At 36.5% G+C, this 21,587-nt stretch overlaps 2 protein-coding genes across 2 annotated transcripts; both read right to left on the reverse strand.

Annotated features, from left to right (window-relative positions):
• Nucleotides 1–7,540: 7,540 nt before the first annotated feature.
• LOC149412853 (uncharacterized) lies at nucleotides 7,541–10,751 on the reverse strand. Its single transcript, XM_089644973.1, has one exon. It carries the CDS (start codon nucleotides 10,140–10,142, stop codon nucleotides 7,977–7,979), a length of 2,166 nt encoding a protein of 721 aa, XP_089501099.1. The 5' UTR covers nucleotides 10,143–10,751; the 3' UTR covers nucleotides 7,541–7,976.
• An 8,903-nt stretch (nucleotides 10,752–19,654) lies between these two features.
• On the reverse strand, nucleotides 19,655–20,475 carry LOC149412854 (mitochondrial inner membrane protease subunit 2). Its single transcript, XM_089645096.1, has one exon. It carries the CDS (start codon nucleotides 20,325–20,327, stop codon nucleotides 19,833–19,835), a length of 495 nt encoding a protein of 164 aa, XP_089501222.1. The 5' UTR covers nucleotides 20,328–20,475; the 3' UTR covers nucleotides 19,655–19,832.
• Between the last annotated feature and the right edge of the window lie 1,112 nt (nucleotides 20,476–21,587).

The raw sequence follows: 21,587 nt of genomic DNA on the forward strand, positions 1-21,587 counted from the left end.
TTTATCTCTTTACCTCCCTGAAGCTGTACAAGGGTGGAAAAAGGTTTTCAACCGACGAGGAGGTAAAGGGGGAGGTGGAGAAGTGGACGAAGGGGTTGGCGGGAAACTACTTCGAGGAAGGCCTCAAAAAGTTGATACCCCGCTTCACCACCTGCATTGAGAGGAATGGCGACTATGTCGAAAAATAGCTTACATATGTACCACGGTAACCATGTAATTTTTATGTTTCAATAAAAAAAATTGTAACCTACAAAAATTCAGTACACTTAATTTCTGGATACGCCTCGTACAAAAGGCAATCTGTTCAGACAGATTTTCCTTCCATAATGGATGAATTGCAATCTTTACAACATAGATGTCACATGGTAATGCTGTTCTACTGGTATTAAATAAAAGGTGTTCCATAAAGCTAGCATTTATTGATCGCTTACACACAGCATCCTCAAAGATAACAACGGTCCTGAGGTAAACCTCCACTGCAACTGGAATATAGGATCTATAAAAACACAAAAAAATATTTGTCGGAATAACAGAAGAGTAAATATAATGTGGATAAGGTTAGGAGTTTGTGGTATTCCATCCTCCCTGCCTACACCAGATCTATATTATGATATACTGTGAACAGTAAACCTTTTGTAATGTTGATTATTCTGATTTGACATCTCGTGATGCTGTGGTGTTAACGAACTCTGATGGAGTAAAAAAGTACAATCTAACATGACAGGATTGACGGGACATGGACCACACAAACAAATTTATAGACAGATGAAATGCAAAGCGCTCAAGTTAAAACACTTTGGTACGCTCAGTCAATAAGTGCCCCCCACTCAGCTCATTATTTATTAGATTGTAATTGGCAAATGTTTTTCTTCAAATTATTAACTTTTGTTTGTTTTAAATCTATCAAAGCCATGATTTAATCTCCACAATAAACTCTTAAATGTATCTGACAAACCGGTCCCTAATACCCCTGTCCACAAAAGGAGGCTTCCTTTAGTGAGCTCTGGAACTGTCAATTTGGTAATATACTAGAAAATCAGATTTTGTATTCGCTTATCTTGTTTCGCTGTACTATTTTTCTGGGTGCTAGTGGCCCTTACTGTTTTCACCGCATTCCCCATAGACATTGCCCTAACTTAAAATCTGAGTATCGTTTCGAAGAACTGGAGGCAAACCACATGATCATATTTTTATTACCAGGAGGGTTCGAGAGTGCTTTGAATAAACAATAAACTACGACATTATTCATAAGTTAACCGCCTATTGTGGAACTTTTCTGCGCAGGGTCTGAATGTTCATTTTTAAACGAACCATCTACAAATCGGTTTGCATAGTGATGCATAAATGAGTGAGGTGAGTAAATTGTAAGACATTTGTAAAAAACTAAATAGTGTAACAAAATATTCGACTTTGGAAACAAATCTGAACTTTTATTTACCCGATTTGGGATTTTTTTATGCAATGAGCAATTTGCACACCAAAAAGGACTCGTAATTCGTAAAAGGTTTTTTTTTCGAGGACTAAATAGTGATATTACAATGCAAGTTGCCTGTATACTGTCAGATTAATTTGCTGACACATCACAGAAAGGGAGACGGTCATGCCGCTTCCGCAACATGGTTGTTCCCCTTCCGTAACGGACTGGTCTATCAATTTTAATGTCTATGGCATTCCCGCTGTTTAAATGATAACTGTTGTACGCAACACTTTTTATGACATTCTCTACGAAAATGAAACATATACGTCCATGTAGAACTGTGGGCACATTATATTGCGAGCACATATATACTGCCAATAACGGTGAAGAGTTTAAAAAGGTAAAGTAAAGAATCAGTAAGCAAATTTTTTTTTTGATTTGTTACTAACACATGCTGGATAAATAGAATAAAATAGGGTCAGTTATAGCATGATCACGGAAATACCGTTAAAAACTTGAGGTAATATTATCAGCTCGGTTACGATTATACTTAAGAAACTAATTAATAATTATTTATTTAAATTTTAATCCAGCAGGACTGGGAGGATAGTGCAATCCCAGTCTGCCATATTACATGAAATAAAACAGGGAAACAATAAAATAAAGTAAAAAATATATATATATATATATACACAGGGTGTCCGGAAACTCGTAGTACAAGCGGGAAACTGGTGAATCTACATCACATTTGGAGTCGATTTTGTAGTATATTTTTTTTTGATTTGAGCTTTCGTTATCGAGTAAATCGAGTTAGAAGTTGATTTTTTTTTTTTTTTTTTAATCAAATTCTTATAAATTATTACTGAAGATCAAAGTACCCAACTAATTAAAACTATTTGAAAGTAAAACAAATGAAGAAACTCGGATTTGAAGCATTATTTTGAAATCACCCTTCATTTAATCCGGTGTAATCATAAAATATTTCTGCTCTGCAGGGTTAAAACATCTGTTGTTCAACCTTAGGGTTGAACAAAAAGAACACCAGAAAAAACTTTAACCCTAAAATAGCCGAAAAATATTTTTTTTTGGTTTTTTTTTTTTGTGAAAATGCTCAAATCAAAAAACTTTGTTTATTTGGGTTCCCCATGTGGTGTAGATTCTCCAGTTTCCCGCTTGTACTACGAGTTTCCGGACACCGTGTATATGTATATAGTATAATATAATGTGTTTGAAAACTGATGAAGATTATTAAAGATATTGAATGTTTGACAATATCTTCCAGCAGGAAGGAAGACTTATCACATTATCTCTAGAAAGATATGTGGAGTTGAATTAAAGTCGATATAATGTAATTTTTTAACAATGTGGTACCTGTGAATGGTGGACAAAGTCGGGGAAACCTGAGGAACAGATAGCGTGATCAAATCAAGTAAAACAAATATGTATATATAGTATAATTGGGCATATGTGATAAACGAAGAAAGGGGTGGGCGTAAGGAGAATGCATGATGTTGAAGTGAATGATTTAAGTCGTAGAGGCCCAAGGAAGTCATGACAAGATCAAGTGAATGAAATACTTACTTGGTCAAATGTGGTGTATGTGATGAACGTAGAGAGAGATGCAAAGAGAATGTATAACGTGAAAGTGAACGGTAGAAAACGTCGTGGACGCCACGATTTAGTGAAACAAATACTCTGAAAAATTAACTCTTTCAATTCTTAATATTATTTCCACCTTAAAACTATACCCAGTTTTCAGGTTAACTAGAATTCATAACCTCAAAAATTTTCTCCAAAACATTTATAATCCCGTGCTACGCCGGGTACACGTCAGCTATAAAATGTTATTTTTGTTATATCTTATGTACATACTTTGAATATATCACCATTGCATACTTTTAACCATTCTTGAATTTGACTGCCACCATTGTCTGGAGCCCCAAAATACATGAAAACACCCTGACTCAGAGCAGAAACGTGCGGTCCGTCTGATAGATTCCCCTGTTTTAACAAACTAATTGAAATCTTTAGTTCACAGGCGTCAGGTGGGAATTCTGTCGTTGTTCTACAGGTATTTCAATGGAAGATGCTCCAAGGAACTAGGGCCAATTATTCCTTCGGTAACAGTGCATAGTCAGGCAATAAAAAACATTTATACTTGGTTGACATTATTTATCACATGAGAACGAGTCGTTTCTACGACTCGTGCCTGAGCTCAACATTTCAGTTGTGGAAAGATTTTCGTGTTTCCTCCCTCCTACAACATGGGTCTCTTCAAGAACCATGTTCACAACCTCATTGTCTCTAAAAGACCCTCCACACAGCATCCCCAAAGATGACATAGGTCAGAGTAAATTTAAAAAAAATATTTCTATCCACGTTCAAATTTGGTTTATTTTAGTATAATTGTTGTGTTTTAAATAAATTGTATTATTCCTGCTGATGAGAAGTGTTTGGGCTAATTCGGTATAGGGGGAGGAAGGAAATGGGGAAGAGGAAAGTGGGGAAATACCTGGCTATGCACATATGGTCACCGAATGTGGATAAAGCCATTTCGAGCAATGTTTCGATTCCGAATGATGGTCTTTCATTACTTTCACAAAGGCGATACTGAGAATATCTCCCACCCCATCCTCCTTGTATGAATAAAATTATTCTCAACACTTTCCCTGATATCCTTGTCATGATAGTTTGCTAAATAAGTTTTCCATTTGAATTTTTTCAATTTGAATGTCTACAATGGCAATATACATGGTGTCCGGAAACTCGTAGTACAAGCGGGAAACTGGTGAATCTACATCACATTTGGAGTCGATTTTGTAGTATAATTTTTTTTGATTTGAGCTTTCGTTTTCGAGTAAATCGAGTCAGAAGTTAATTTTTTTTTTTGATCAAATTCTTATAAATTATTACTGAAGATCAAAGTACCCAACTAATTAAAACCATTTAAAAATTTAAAAGTAAAACAAATAATGACGAAAAAATTTGAACCCTGAAATAGCCGAAAAATATATTTTTTTGTTTTTTTTTTTTTTTTTTTAAAATGCTCAAATCAAAAAACTTTATGTTTATTTGGGTTCCCCGTGTGGTATACATTCTCCAGTTTCCGGCTTGTACTACGAGTTTCCGGACACCATGTATACAAGGCGCCAATAACCTCGATTCTATTTAGAAGTAACACTACAAATATTCCCTTTTATTCCGAATATTAGTTTTAATATAATGATTAGTATAATAATACCAATGTATTAGGAATAAATCATTTGCAAATGCATTCAGTATCGCTTCACGCCACTTAGTAAATGCAAATATCCCGGTGAAAAATGAACTTCACAAAGCTACATCACGACTTTCTAACCAATCACCGCTCTACCCCCTCGGTGAGCCAAACTTGTTAAATATATTTTCTACAAACCTTAGATTCAAATACATTTACTGGTTTAAATGTATGAAACAATTGATAGTTATTTAAATTTTTTACAGTTCCATGATAACTCAACAAAATGACAATTCAACACACTTTTAAAAAGTGATATAAAGTAATAATTAGAAGCGATGAAAAAACACTAACATGTAAACCTTACCTACATTACCTAAAATTTGTTTCATTACTTTTCATAACATTAAATAACTTTTTAAAGGTGTGTAGAATTGTCATTTTGATAAGTTATCCGATCACCATTTTTTACATATTTAATTATTTCCAATGCCGCAGACTGTGAAGGTGAAGGATTTCTGATTTATGGATATGACTGTCTGAAAAGAAGAGTTTTAAGTTTAGCTCTAATTTCTGTAGAGTTTATGATCATTTTTTTTTTTATGAGTGTAGACGGTTAAGTATAGTTCCCGCGAGCATTTAGGCGATAGGCCCATTGTGCTATCTCGCATTTTATCTCATTCCTTTGACAGTAACACAATCTCTTTGATAAAGTTCACCAGGGTTTTCATTGGATATGTGACTATTTCTCCTAGTTCCACAATGTGTCTTCCCAGGTATCTGAGCCTTGTTCCCAACAGAGCGGGACATTGGAATTAAAGGTGAATTGGAGTCTCTTCATCCTTCACCCCCAACTCCATGTATCTTCTGAGATGACAGTGTCCCGTTGGTAGTCCTATCAGTTCCCTTTCGGCTTTAGGTTCCGACCCTCCGAAAGCACGCTCATCAAACTTAGTATGTGATGTGCACCTTGTTCCTTCAACCTTCCGATAGCTGATAACGCTGCTGACCTAAGGGTTGACTGCCGATAATTGGCATTTTCAAGAATACACATTTCCGATAAGTAAGCCAGAGCCACTCCACTAAGATACTCAAATACCAACCAGTTCATACCACCTTGAACTGGATTCTTTAGGGAAATTTGAGCAAGTGAAGATTTCTTGAGATGCTCTGAAATGTGGGAATATTTAGATGTACAAGTGATAAGTCTTGCCGCAGCTACGTCCACCTACTAGTTTCAACACTACCAGTGAATATAAAATACATTTTATAAACAATAACTTTATTAGAAAGATCCATTCACAATTTGGGAGGCGGGTATGGTTACCGCCACCCCGAGAACCATTTATTGAATAACATCTCTGCCATAGGTCACCCTAAGGACGGGTTGTTTCGGAGAATTTGAACAATTCTTCAAATTTAAATGTTAATTTGCGAGTTCTGTGAAAGATATTTTCTAGTTCTGTTTTTATTTCAGTTCTGTCAAGCAACTAGCCTATAATGATATTATATCAGAACTTGAATAGGACTTTCACAGAACTCACAAATTAACGTTGAAATTTGATGAATTGTTCAAATTCTCCGAAACAACCAGTCCTAAGTGATTCACTAAATTTGATGATTAACTCTATGCACGCGGCCGTATCAACTGTTGTTACGGCAAAAAGTCCATACTCACACGCGGCCGTATCAACAGTTGATACGGAAACTTTGAATGCCGATATTCCAGCGGTCTTTTGACATAAATTTATTTCCCGCTCGCTTGAACATTTGTAGAACTATCACGATGCTGACATCTACAAGAATTTCTCGAAAATAAATTTGTGTTTCATTTAAAAACATCGATAATCAAGTGAGCCTCTTCGCGCCTTCGAGTGCCATAGTTTACAATTTTGTCAACGGATGGCGTTAGTTCAATTTTGTTATTATTTTGTGACATAAAATTTACGTGTCCAGTTTTAGAAAAAGTTTTCATAACAAAAAATGATAAGTGCTCATGGTGTTCCACTTGTGTCTATCAACGCAGTGGCCTAATTACACACACGCCGAGCGAATGGCGGGACCACATTCAAAAGATACGGTACGTCTTTGTATGAAATTTTATGTTTTTGTTTTTATAAACATCCAAGAGTGTTGACACACGAGGATTTGTTATCATATTGTGGAGAATAATCTGTTCTGTCTATATAGTCCAATAAATCATGCCAGAATGCTATAATTTGACATTTAATTGCGTGCATAGGTATTTGAAAATATGTACCGCGTACGGGTATAGATAAAACGGAGCAAATTAACGCGTTCAAAAGGTTAAGCAGGGGTGCCCAGGTTAATGCAATGAGGTTTGTCTAGGTCTTAGCAGCGGATGCATTTGCCGATCTACTGCGTGGCAGGCCAGATCGGGAGACTGGTTGAGGAAGACCTTTTGACCACTCCAGCAAGGCTCTCTTGACCTATCGCTTTGCGCCACAGCGGGAGGGATGAATTCATACGTCTGTCTTTCGTGCACACACTGATCCCCAGATTCCTACACAACCCTCACACCTTTTCCTTTCCTAGAACTTCCTCTCTTTCCTTTCCTTAAAGACCCAAAAAACAACAACACGTCCCCAAAGATGACATGGGTCCTGGGGAAAATTATTTTATTAGGGCCTCCTGTGTGGAGCTAATCTAAGAAAATTGTATTGTGATAATATGTAACTAATTGTGTTTTCAATATAAATTTTTATCACAAAGTAAATAATTTCAAAAAATATATTTACATCTGCATAAAGTTACGGTGTTTCATTGAATAAATTAATATCGCATCCTAAGCTAATAAACTGATTGAAGTTTTCTTTTTTACAGACATGCCTAAAAATAAACTTAAGCCATGTGAAATACACAGATAAAATTACTGGAATTCATAAATAAATACTGAAAAAGTGCATTGATCTTTTGTATGGAAGATTGAAAATAGTTGTTAATAATAATGGAATGATTTCAAAATTAAATTTCATTTTACAAGAAGATTATATTTCGTCATAAAACAGAGTATCAGTAGTCAGTGATGGGAAACATTTAAAAAAAACTGTATAATTTGAAAAGTCTATTTTATTGACAGGGCCGATATTCGCATCGGTAATTTGTTAAAAAAAATCTTACAAACAATGTACAAAATAATACAGAATTGTATTAGTCAATTTGTTGGGAACAATAAGATCAAAAGAAAAATATATTAATTCCCAATTATAATTCAGGATTAAATCTAAATTTACAATGTCAACATTCTGAGTTATACACAAAAATAAATATACGTACGAAATTACACAACCAAGCGCTCGCTCGCCTTCGCCCATTAGCCTATTAACACTTCTCGTCCGCCATCAGCGGATCGAACATCAAGTTTAACTCCATCATATCACTTTGGTTCAAATGTTTAGACACTTTGTTTCTCATAGAATTCACACTGGATCCCGCAGTCCTCAGACACTTGCTGTCCAAGTCCTCGTAGTCGTCCATCAGTGGCCGCTTCGAGGAGAACAGGTGCCCGTTGTGTCTGCTACCCGAGTTATAGTAAAGGCCAGGGTCTGGCTTTATAGCAGAACCTGACACGGCGGGGCAAGACATGATGAGCTTACGCACTTCAGGCATTGCCGGCTTAGCCGCATTATTCACATGCATCGTTTTACTCATCGACGACAGAGAGTTCTGGCTGAAGTTGTAGTAGCCGCTTACGTTCTTGGAATGGGGCTGCATCAGGGTGGCTTTGATGTTACTTCGAACTGTCGCCATGCGTTTACCTAGGAGTAAAGCGCTACCCATGTGGTATGCCGAGAAGGTGCAGGCGGCTAGCGGGCGCGGGCTAGAGGGGTACCAGCACACATCTCCCGGGCGGGGCTCTGGAAGGCGAGGCGGGGCAGGTACCGGGGCAGGGGTGGAGGCTACTGCGGACACCGGACACGTGACGGAGACCGCGACTTCTTCCACCAGACCACCGCCCACCACGCTGGTGTAGTAGTCTGGCACTTGTTCTGGTTCGGGACTGGGGAAACCTCCGAAAGCGCCCATGTCCACCTGACCCGGTAACACTAGGGGGGAAGTCATCCCCACGGGTTCCACATTGTTCTGATTGCACACCACCGCCACGGGACTGACCAAATTGGCTTGGCTCACCAAACTGACTTGGTTCACAATGTTTACAGTATTAGGTAGGATGAGCTGATTGACTAAAGCGGGTTGGTGGAGCGGGCTTATAATTAAAGGTGGAGGACTAACTAGACTAGCTTGCTTGGCGGCTCTGTGCTCCGCCAGCAGGACATCGAAGGACTTGATTCTTCCGTCCACCAGCCTCCGCAGCGAGAGAGTGTGAGCCTTACAGGTTAGAGAGCGAGTGCAGGGCTTTTGGCTTTCCCCAGAAGTGACTCCGCAGTGTTTATTGGGATCATACTCCCTCGAGGCAAATTTAGTGGTCTTGGAGGAAGATTTGGCCGGCTTAGGTTTAGGTTTAGTGGGAGCGCACTGCACAGGGTGGCTAGGAAAGGTGACACACTGATTGTCCACAGTAAGCGTAGGAGTTAACGTAATAGGTTGAGTATATTGCAATGTCCCATCGTCGCCGGTCATGGCGAAAGTAGTTCCTGTCATCCTCACTGGGATGCCGTTAGCATCGTACAGTCCGTGGGCGGAGACCCCGTCTGCCAGCAAAGTAGTGTTCTGAAGCGTCATATCTTGAATAGCTCCAAAATCCTGCATCAAATTTTTCCAAGCTGCCGTGTCCCCCTCTTCGATACTTTGTATGCCTTCAGAATTCATAATCTCAATAATATCATCGGCCAGGGGCAAGTCGGTGTTGTCCTGTATGCTCACTACGGGCAGGTCATTGTCATCCACAGACACCTTCACTTCACTTTGAGTACTGGGAGTACACTTCTGTCCGGTCACTTTGAGTTCAGGGAAGTATGTCAACTCTTGTTGGGAGAGCACAATCCGCGGGGCAATGGGAATCAGAGCCGGCTTGAGCTCCGCCTCGGGAGGGGGGTCAGGGGCAGGAGGGAGCAGCTCCTCCACCGGGCCTATGCTGGGCGGAGGGACTTCCTTCTTGTACTTGCTTTTGGAGTGGGAGGATTTGAGTTTGACAGTGGGGGCGGGAGGAGGGGGAGGTAGGATAGGCTCCACTGAGGAGGAATGGTATTCCACTAAGTGTCTGTGAGCAGCACTGCACTTCATAGTCATGCCGCACATATAGCAAACGGCGGCGTTCAGGTTGTCCGTGTTGGGGAACTGTCCGTAGAGACACATGGAGGACAGCTTGAGCCTGGTGACCCCCGTGTGGGGCGGGCGCTTGCTGGAGGTGGAGGGCGCCGCGCGGCAGCCGGGCGCTCCCTTAGCGGCTTCCGCCGGTGCCACCGGTGGCTCCTCATCCCGCAGCGGCGAAGAGTGTCCGATTTCAGACACCCATAGGTCCCAAGGTTTTTCGCTACATCGGATTGGACTGATCGTTTTATGCGGCGGAGGAAGCGATCCTGACATCCTAGAGGCCGCTGATCACTATTTGAACTGCAGAAGTAGCGAAACTTGTAAAATAGCGCAATCAAGCCATGATGTTTGAAGTATTCGCTCCTGTATCTTTAGGTTATTATCCCGTTTCCATCGTGTGGACAATAACAATTGCAATATGTTACTTTACAGTTTGGCAAATGTAGATCTGGTTAAACACTTCACAATTGGAGTTATAAAACGTGTTATTTCTGTGTTTGGCTTTGTATTTACAGGCACAGATGATCCATCTCATTGACAGCTGATTATGTAGATTGTAGGTTTTTCTCTACAACTGTATTATTGCAAAGGACGACAACCTTGGGAAATAGAATTCTTAACTGAATGTAAACATATCGTGTTTTAATATAACTCAAACAAACATTATTTATTCGAAGCAATTCACTGTCCATTTCATACAAATATTATGCTTACTACAATAACTGGACTAAAGAAAGTACACAACTGTTTTGCAAGTGGTATCGGTATGTCTAATGACCTATTTGTGTTATACATTTAAAACGCATAAAAAAATTAACTTTATATTATAAATTATATAAAAATATATCTTCTTATTTATCAGAAGATAATTATAAAAGTGTCTTTTTTGTTATTCTTTATTTGTATCACGTAGTAATTTCAATATGGTTCTCCGGGTAGGTACCAACAAAACGTTATTTTGACAAAAAATAAAAAAAGCTTTCCTTGGAGCACAATTTTTACAAGGCACTGATTACTTATTTGTTTGAATCCATTTCTTGCGATTTGTTTTCAGGAAATATAAATCAATTTATTAATTTTTGTAAAGATTAACGTGTTTCTGTAGTTTAGAATTTAAATCAAATAAAATCTTAGTTCATGCAGTACTTACCCACCCTTCATACATTTTTTTTAAATGACATGTTTTGTTAATAATTTTAACTTGGCCTCATAAATAAATTATTATTATCTAAATTAACTAGGTACTTTAGAAACGGAATCGTTATTTTTTCTAATGTGTTACATCAAGAATAATTTTTTTTTTTTTATTTCATATATATCCCGTTAAACTACAGTTAAGTAGTTTGTCAAACAGGATTTTTATTACAACTTTTTACAGATTACAACTTAGACCTTAATTTATACAATAACAATAAACTTACACATTAAATCGCCTAATACAAATTATTTCTACCTAGTAGCCACGTTTTCAGCAAATATCTGACTCTATTTGGAAATTCGCATTTCTTAATATTACCAGGTAGCATATTATATATTTTAGGCACATTATACTCAAGGGTTCGCTGTCCGTATTTATTAAATTTATTAAAATTAAAGTTTTTAAAAACATCTGACTCCAAGAGGGGTTCAGAGTAAAGTTATTACAAGTACTCTTTTTGCAATAATTGAATTAATTTTTAACTGACTTCCTCAAAAATTTTGTGCGTTATTTGCAAGTATTTAAGATTCCGAATAAACTAAAAAAACTTTTGTCATTTGTAAAGCGGGGGGAGGTACAATATTTTTTATTTGACCTCCTCTAAATAGTTAAAAATACCATACTTGCTATAATAATTATGTGTGTTTTGGTTGAGACAGTGGTTCAACCTTGCCGCATAATATGTTATTTATTAGTTGGCTATGACAGGGGGCAATATTATGATAAAAAGTTTGGAAAGTTGTTCGCAAAAAAAAAATATTTGAGAAGAACAGTAAGAATTGAAACGTTGGTAAATAGGCTAGAAAAAAGTTGTTTTTATTTTTCATATCGAACATTATACTATGGTGAATGTGCATGATAGAGTAAAACCTCGGAAGAAAACGCTAAAAAATATTAACCGCATTAATATCAACTTCGCCTGGATTTTTCAAGGAGGGATTTGACCTCTACAAATAATGTTCTCCACTGACTTCAATACCGTAATAGGAATCAAAGCCACAGCCTATGGAGTGGGGGTAACATTTATTACTGCTATGATTTAAATTGGGGGAGGGGGGGCAGCTAAATTTTGTATAGAGCTTACAGGGAAGGAACAAAGAAGTAGTCAGAATAAACTAGAAATATAAGCCGTAAAGGGGACCAAAATATTATTTTGCATTTGGAGAGGTCAAATAATAATTAAACATATTTTTTTAATAGATTTCCTATATTGGTATATTTGGCGCCAGTTACAACTTTTAAAAAATAAAACATTATTATTTTACTCAACAATTTGTCTTGGAGGGGGGAGGGGGGCCGACGCCCATACAATATATTATTATATTGTGATAAAGCCAGACAAATTAAAAACTATATGTAAAAAAATTTCCTACCTGTCTAATATGAAGTTTACTTTTTAAACTCGCACTTCACAAAAATCTATATTAAAGATATAGGTATTACTGTATTTGTTGATAAAAAAAACCAAAATTTTTACTTACTAAGGTAACATTCTTCATTATTGCTACTATTAACATGGGTCGACATAACATCGGAATCTGGAATCACCTGGAATGATGTCATACATTTGAGTCGTGGAGATGCAAAACCTGCTCTGGAAATTTCTGCTGGTTTTAATAGATTCACAAAAAAGTACTTATGTAAAATTTTAGAAATGTCATGTGTGACCTCTGTCTTTTTTTGAAGGTCAAGTGTGCAAAATTTCATCAATCTCGGAGTAAAAATGTAGATTTGTATGATAAACAAAGCCAGGCCGCCCACCACAGACAATTTATTTTATTTTATTAATACAAGACTTAGAGGGTACATGCGGTTTTTGTGATATTTCACCCTCCATGCTAGGGATGACCCTGGTTATGGCGGGTGAATTTTACAGTTTGAACCATAGACATATGAATATTAGTAGACCTGCCCTAAGTGATTAAAAAGCGTATTATTCCCCACTCCCCATACCGGTTCCATTGGAGCCGGCTGTGCTCGCGTATGGCCTCAAGTGAATTTAGAAAACGTGACGTCATCATTCTTGTGCGAACTATGGTCGAGGCATCATCGGTTCATTTTACGAAATAACACGGCAAAATGGTGACTTGTACTATGAAAACTTGTAAAAATAGATGTGAAAAAGAGAATAAACCCAATTGTCGTATTACATTCCATATATAAGCATTATTTTACTTTATTTTAAGCATATTCACATCGTATAATATGGATCAGTTGTAGAAACATAAATACTATCACATCGAGACGTGAAACACAAAGCTGGTTGGTTGCTGGGAAGTAAATTATGAACATTTATAAAAGTGTCTTAACTAAATACATAAACGAAATATTCGACTCTGAAAATAGAAGAAATTTATTTTGCCGAATTTGGACTTCGCAAATTTGTTCATAACGTGGCGAGTAATTTGCGCTCCCATGTAAAAATGTCTATTCATTCAAAAGCAGATTTTACTTTTAAGAACTAAATGGTGATATTATAAGGCGAGATGCCTATATACTATCAGATTGATTTATTGACGAATCACAGTCAGCTTTACCCTCTTCGTTCTTCAACAGTTGATTTTACCCCTCATCCTTAATTTCTAGTCTATTAATATTCATATGTCTGTGGTTTGAACAGAATCTATACATTACTATGATATGAAAAATGATGAAAAGCTAGTTTGGGTGGCCTAAGTGCTCGCGGGGAACGTAAGTAAACCGCCTCCGACTATAGTTTGGGTTGCAAGAGAATGGAGATGTTAGAGAATTATAAGATCTATTTACTAATAATTACTCAAATTATTTATTTACATACTATACCGCTAAGTTAGGGAATAAGGATATGTTATGTTTTGTCTGAAAGGTGATTAAATTGATAGAGTGTAGAATGAATGGGTATTGTAATTGTAATGTATTCCGTGTGTAAGGATCCATTTCGTAATTTGTTTTTTAAAGGAATGGGGTTGACTCACGGTTTTTAGGTTTTCAGGGATAAGGTTAGAGATTAAGATTTTAGGAGCTAGGAAGAAAAATTGTCTTTGAGCTGACGTGGTATGTAGTGAAGGTACTTTGTAGTGACCGTTGGTTGTTGTTCTGGTGAAGTAGTTGTGTTGTAAAAGAGTTTTGTTTTTATATTTGAACAGGAAATGTATTAGCGAAAATTTTAGGTGGAGTTGTCGTATATTTAAGACCTTATACTCTATGAGAAGTCAAGTGGAGGGGTATCTTGTCGGTCGCTTGTTAGTAGGGATTGGCAGAGAGCATAGTATACAGTTTTAAGAATTGAGGTAGTAAGGATATTTCTTAGATTTCGAAAAGCATAAGAGAGCTTGCGGATGCGTGCAGTTAGACTGGCCAAGTGCTGATCCCAACGAAGATGTTGGTCAATGATGACCCCCAGGTATTTTATGTGGGTGACTTCCTCTTTAAATTTATGGATGGATGGTGTATACCCCCCCCCCATCCATACTTATTATGTTTACACTTACAATGTTTTATTCCCGCCTCTCCCATTTTACACAATAAAGACGGAGCTCTTCGAGTACCTACTTTCGAAGATGGTTGAAACCTGCAGACGTTTTGCATCTTAATTCTGACATTTATTTATTTTTTATAATATTGATTACATTTTATGCTTTTGACTGTCCAACTAGGAAGGATTCCCGTTTTAGGACAGTCAAATTTACAGGTTTCAAGTTATCCTAGACGAATACAGGATTTAAGACTAGATAAAATAAGTATGTTAAAACGAAGATACATAAAGGATACATAAAAAGATACATAAAAAGATATATAGAGGCGTTCGTGGTAAATAATTATGAAATTACATTTTTTAGTAACATTTCGGAATCAGTCCTGCCTAGATCCAACAACCATTTTGTCACTCTTGGACCGAAGGATGACAATTCACACAGTTTCAGCTGAGAGGGGATTTTATTATATTATATTTTAGGACCGAGATGAGAATATTTTTTGATAAGCCGCTCTGTTGCTTGTTGGAACGGAAAGGTCATTTCTTCTCTTACTTCTGGTTTTCTTACATACGCCAATGGATCAATAAAAAAATAATAATTGCGAGATAATAAATAGACCGTTCAAGGGCTGAGTTGGCATCGCGTTTGGGTCCCACCCAGGCATAGTGTGTTCAATTCCTCGGCTGGCTAAGTCCTCCATCACAACACAAGCATCATTTTCCGCTTACTGTGATGGTAAGAGGAGATTTTTAAACATTGTCAGGTTATTCGTATCGTTTGTCCTTTTTAAGAAAATAAAAATAAATAAAATATACTTGCAATAAATGTAATGACATTCATAATGGCAAACTGATTAACACGGTAAGATCACCGTATTTGCTGCCCCCGGAACGCGTCTCCTATCATGTATTTGACAAAAAAATTTAACTGAAATGAAAAAAGTTACATAAAATAAAACAAATAACATTCTATTCAAAATTACATTTATTAAAACTATTTCACCAGCAACCAATATTCAAAAGATGAATACAATCATTCAATGTTACAGGGCCGGACCTGTGTAGGCGAAATTGCTGACTTGCCAAGGTGCTGATAATACCTAATGCTACGTATACATACGCGAACTAAACTGCCGAACTGAACCTCATCTTATGGGAAAGGAACAAAGCAACCGCAAATGGCGTGAAACGCCACTTACAGTTGCTTTGTTCTTTTCCTGTAATGCGTGGCTCGATTCGCAAATGTATACGTACCATTACAAGCACCCTTGAGGTATTTACCAATGCCAGGGGCCGTTGTTTGATGCAGGGCCGGCATGTGCAATTTTATGTAATACATGGTTCGAGTGGACTCCACCTTTTCATAAATTATGTAAAAAGAAACCCTAATATTTTAATTATTCTATTGAAGATTGATTAGAAAATAAATAACAATAACAAATCATTCAGTCTAATTCAATTTCTTCCTAGATTTCAGAGTCAATATTAATTTAATTTAATACCTACAAATGATTCCGATAATTATTTGTGACTATAATTTCTATCTGATTGCTTTGTAATTTTTTTTAAATTACACCGATGGAAACTAAATACATAGTAAGTTTGCTGACCCGAACATTACCTTATACAAAACAAATTATAAATTCAATCAATTTCTGCAGAATAGGTGCATTTTGAAAAATGATAAATTCATATGACTATATTATAAGGATGGCCTAGCCCACACATGTGTTAAGTGCAGTTTTAAGTATAAAAAATTACACGGAGGCCGTGGTTGAGAGGAAAGACTCTCGACTAACAAGCTGAGGGTCGCAGGTTTAAATCCCGGCGTGCGCAAATCAATTTTATTTGATTAATTTGTGTTATTTCACAATTTATTTACATACTATTTATAGTATATAAGATACTCTCAGTATCGCCCTGGTGTAAGACCACACCATTCAGTATTTAGATATAGCTTGAAATGGCTTTAACCTTCCTCTTTCTCATCTCCTTCCCCTCCCCACTACCTTCAGCCTCACAACATACCCCAATTGGGGATGCCATAGTCTCACTGGCTCCAGACGGTTGAGAGCAATTGGGACTCTTGTCCGGCTTTCACATTAAAAAAAGTTCTATAAATCATTTATAAAGATTGCTCACTTTGTAAATGATTGTTTCGTGGGAAACGAATTGATCAATTTTTTATATCTCATAATTAACCCGGAGTATTCCTATAAACTTAACACATGAGTTTGCTAGGCCATCTATAATATGTTTAGTTTTTTACACAAAATGAATCACGTTATGGCAGGATTTGGGAGAATTGCACTGCACAAGTTCTGTGACGCGTAAAATACTTACTACAAATAATAAAATAGGTACTTACTTTAGGTGCCACCACCCTACAGAGTGACGAAGTAGCGAAAATTATAAAAATAAAATATTAACTGGCAAGTCTCATTATTAATATTTTGTAGTACAAATAAAATTTTACTTGTACTATTGTGTTTTCAGCGTTGAGTGGTCCATTTTTTAAATGTAAATGCCACACAAGAGTTCCGACTGCTCAGAGCTGGTGAGACTATTTCATCTCCAATTGATATATGTTGAAGGGAGTGCTTAAGTGGTGAGGAGAAGAAGACGGCGGTGAGGAAGGTAGGGAATTAACTGACTTCAGATCTGGTCACCAAACGGAGCTAAAGCCATTTCAAGCGACCTTCCGATTCTGAATGGTGATCTGTCACCAGGGTGATACTGAGAGTATCACTCTGGAAAATATTTGCATTACCTGCATATAAATTTGAATATTTGTCAATAATTCTAAATAAAATTTCTAAACTAACAACTCATTAAAAAATTATAGTATACTAGTGCCCTGCAATGCTTCGCTATTGCTAATGTCTTTCTCGGGCTTCTCCAACTTTTTCCACCATTCACTACTATATACCACAATGTTACTGTTAAAAAACTACATTACATCGACTTTAATTGAACTCTATATCTTATTCCGGTGAAGAGATATTGCGTTAAGTATTCCTCTGGTGTCCCCAAATTCTACCATTCAAGCCAATCTCTAAAAACTCCTGGCACTAATAAGAACAAGCTGAATTTTTAAATATAAATATATATTAAATAAGTCTTGATTAAATTTAATTGGGTACCTACTTATTAGAACAAGTTATTAGGAAGGGGAAGTTATTAGAACACTTAACTGCAACAATCATTACAGTATGACATTGTTTTGTTCATTTATAGGAAACTTTTTGTGAGAATATGTACCTACACATTCATAATTAAATTATCTGTTTCCATTTATTTTACAATATGGCTGGATCAAAACAAATTTGTTATACGGATCAATACAAAATAAAGTTCAGTTGGAGGTACCTGAACATTGAACAAATAAATTTATTATCACACATGTAAATCTATAGAACACCTACAAGTTTATAGAACAAATAGTGTATTCCTATCTTTAATTTTCTGCTAAGTGAAATATAATTATCTTCCCAGTATAGCTGCCCATTTTGTTGAAACCTAATTTCTTAAAGTTTGACACACTTAAATTTGCAGTCGGTGGCATTGCTAGTTTAGATTTAAAGAACACAAAAATCTAATGATTTAGAATTTGTTCAATCATTAGTTAGTCCTTTGACCGCCTGCAAAGTTGAGTGTGTCAAGGAATATTTGTTTATACACAAGTTCTTATTTTTAATAACATGCCAGCAATCATGAAAAACAAAAATAAGTATTATACATAGGTAAAAATTAATTTTTGAATTTGAACGAGATGCTTTTGCGTCTGCTATTAGAGGCGATGTAAGTGCCTAGCATAGATGATCGAAATTAGGGACACGTGTCAAGAACCATTATTTTAATGAAATTGCGCCAAATCCATACACATGATAATATTTACACACAGCGGCGCCCTGCCTTTGTTTCTACCTACACACCAAATGCATCATTTTCATTGTCTCCACTGCTTTGACAGTCCATTTTGCTATTATCCATGGTATTCAGGCAATTTAACATTACTAGCTGACGTGTTTGGGTTATCCTTGGGAGATATACATATACCATCGCGAACTGGCTTTTTTAAGATACACAATTCCGTAGTACATTATTTTGGAGTATACCCTTAGGTTTACCCAGCAGCAATAAAAGCACCGGAAAATATTATTTTTACGACTTGATTACAAAACATTGACATTTCTCTAATTTCAATGCATGTATTATATTTATATATGTAAGCCTTCCGGAAGAAATTCTCTAAATGATAGTGAAAAGCTTATCAAAATCTGTTGCATAGTTTGGAAGAACTAAGCGCACAAACAAACAGATGCGTATAATGTATTATTTTTATTTTTTTTATTTAAAATGACTTTGTTTTATACTATTTAGAGATGCAATGTACTGCAATATACAATTTATACAGTTTTCACACAATCTTTAGTTATTCTTCCAGCAAAATACCACAGACAACATAGAAGTATGTATTTTATTCCAATAATTATTTTATGTCTAGAGTTGAATATGACAACAGTGTTACCAGTTGCTTCTCATACAGTATAGCCATATAAGTCGGTTATCATAAATAGCCTACTGTTTGAAATCAATCCATTACTTGAGAAATATTTAATTCCTTATCATTTGTAAATGTCTAGGAATTGAAATAAACAGATTAGTCACACCAATTGCATTTGGTTGCTATAAGAGCTTCTTATCCAGCTAATAATAACTATTATTATTGTTGATATAGATTACCTACAAGCAGGGCTGGCCCTATGCAAGCGCAATTGGAGCAGTCAACTCCGGGCGCCAAGGGTCTGATAGTTCCTAACATATTGCCTTGAGATTATATTTCATAAAAATGAAGCTACATAAAAATACAAGTATTATTGATTACAGTGATTTTGACAAGGGGCGCCTAAATTTTATTCGTACCAGATTTGGCTCAGGGCCGGCCATGTCTATATGACTTTAAGTTATTGTTATTTAGGTTATTCAAATACTATCTATGACTATGAAGCATTACAAAAAATCTTCTAGTATCTAATAAGTGTCAAAATTCGTCAGCTTTTGTATCAATCTGAACAAAAACATCGTTTATAATTTAATGATGATATAATCCACGGTATACAATATGTGAATCTAAAATAATAGTAGCATTTTAACAAGGATAATGTTCGATTAGAGTACCTGTATACGAATATAAAAAAATGAACTCCAAATTAAATAGATACAATAAAGTTGAGGTAATAATTACAAGTGTAGAGATTCCCACATCGCTAATATTACATTGATTCAATAAATTAAAACTGTGTTCGTGTTATAAAGTGACTTTAGCGGGAGTTCGTTCTGCGGGGAGCATGGCTTTTATGCATTGCCATCTATTTGGAGGCCAGACGATTAGAGATGCTTTGGCTGTAACCAGGCCAAGAGAAACTGGTCCAAAGGAATTGCTGTCGAGAGTGTGGCCGGTGTGGTCTCCCTCCACCCAGCAGAATCCATCAGGAACCTTCACGTACGGTCGCTTATATCCCAGAGTGTTCACAACGTCTCCTTGAAGCCCGACAACTCTCTTTATTATCTTCTGACTTGGGTCTTTGGGTGATACAAGCGAAACAATGTCGCCGCGTCTGATATCATAATTTCTGACTGACCATCTTGACAAGAACACATAGTCTGTCACCTCTGCATCAGGGTTTAACGCTGGTTGCATCGAAATACCTTCTACGCGGGCTACATAGCCAACGGTATCGAGGAATGTTATGCCTATTGGCACTCCGATAAGGATCGATTTTACTACTCCGGGAAACAACATTCATTCGCGTATTTAAAGAATAAGAAGAACTATGTCGCTGTTTAGTCACTGTTCAGTGAAAATCCTTGCACTGGTTATTAGATTATAATAAAATCTCACTTTACATAATGTATTTTAACCTCCGAGATCGTAAAAAATTTGAGCATAAACTGACGTTGACAGTTGTAAGCTTTATCTATGGTTTCCAAACATCTTTAATCAAATTTATGGCAGCATAAAACTTCTTTCAATCATGTTGTACTAAAAGACCGTAAGTGCAAAAAAACGTTTTGTTAGATTTAAATGTAAAAATATCCCCCTTTTCACATGTAAAGCAAGATTCGGTAAATATACAGACACCTATATGGGACATGGTTAATAGGTACATTTTATTTAAAAAATCACCTTGTATCAGATAAATTTAGGTCGATGTACATTCTGGAGGATTTAAATCAGTGATTAGCAACCTTTTTAACCAGAGGGTCAATTTATCAATTTTTTCTCGGGCCCCTGGGGATAGAGTACATACAGCTTGACGTGGTCGGTTGTGTGCAAACCTATTTATATTTTGTAAAACTGTTATTTTTTCAACAAAACAATCATAGAACGCAAAAGCAAAGCGCCACAGGCGAAAATGTTTTTTCTCCAAGGCTAAACCAATAAATTCTGTCGATTTATCATTCTGAATGTTAAAAAAAAACACTCAACAACAATTTTGGGCGACTGATTTAACATAGATAAACAAAAGTTTGTTGAAAAACCCTTGAAAATGTTAAATATTTCTGAAATCCGAAAGATTTGCTATTAAATAAGAATTATCAAAATTATCTTCGGTTATTTATGCGTTTTCAAAAACATAAATTGGAAGCGTACCTACCCTTATAAAACGAAACCCACGCAAAATAACAAGATTAAAGTTTTCCAATAAACACATTTACAAAACAGAAAAGAAACCGTTAAAGCCAAGACATAGCTACACGCAAAGTCTCGCGGGCCATACCAAATGGGCTGCACGCCTCGTGTTTCTCATCACTGATTTAGATGTTCATGCCATGATGGAACATAGTGCAACGGATTTGTCGAATATTAAAATTTGTCCGCTAGTACAAGGCAATGAAACCTAAGCAGGTTACGACACTTCCAATGCATGGATATTATCTAGATAACGAACGGGTTTGTTTGTATTTCTTTTGTTATTTGAAGGAGAGATACCACAAGTTCTTCTTCTGTCGGCGTCAATGAAACTCTTTAACCTGGTAGGGAACGAGTGATATGTGGTAC

The sequence above is a fragment of the Hesperophylax consimilis genome, chromosome 22 (assembly GCF_061612785.1).
Source record: "Hesperophylax consimilis isolate HC1 chromosome 22, BYU_Hcon_1.0, whole genome shotgun sequence".
NCBI lineage: Eukaryota > Metazoa > Arthropoda > Insecta > Trichoptera > Limnephilidae > Hesperophylax > Hesperophylax consimilis.

Bases quoted from the DNA above. Each gene is read 5' to 3' on its own strand.
- LOC149412853 (XM_089644973.1), bottom strand. From the start codon at position 10,142: ATGTCAGGATCGCTTCCTCCGCCGCATAAAACGATCAGTCCAATCCGA.
- LOC149412854 (XM_089645096.1), bottom strand. From the start codon at position 20,327: ATGTTGTTTCCCGGAGTAGTAAAATCGATCCTTATCGGAGTGCCAATA.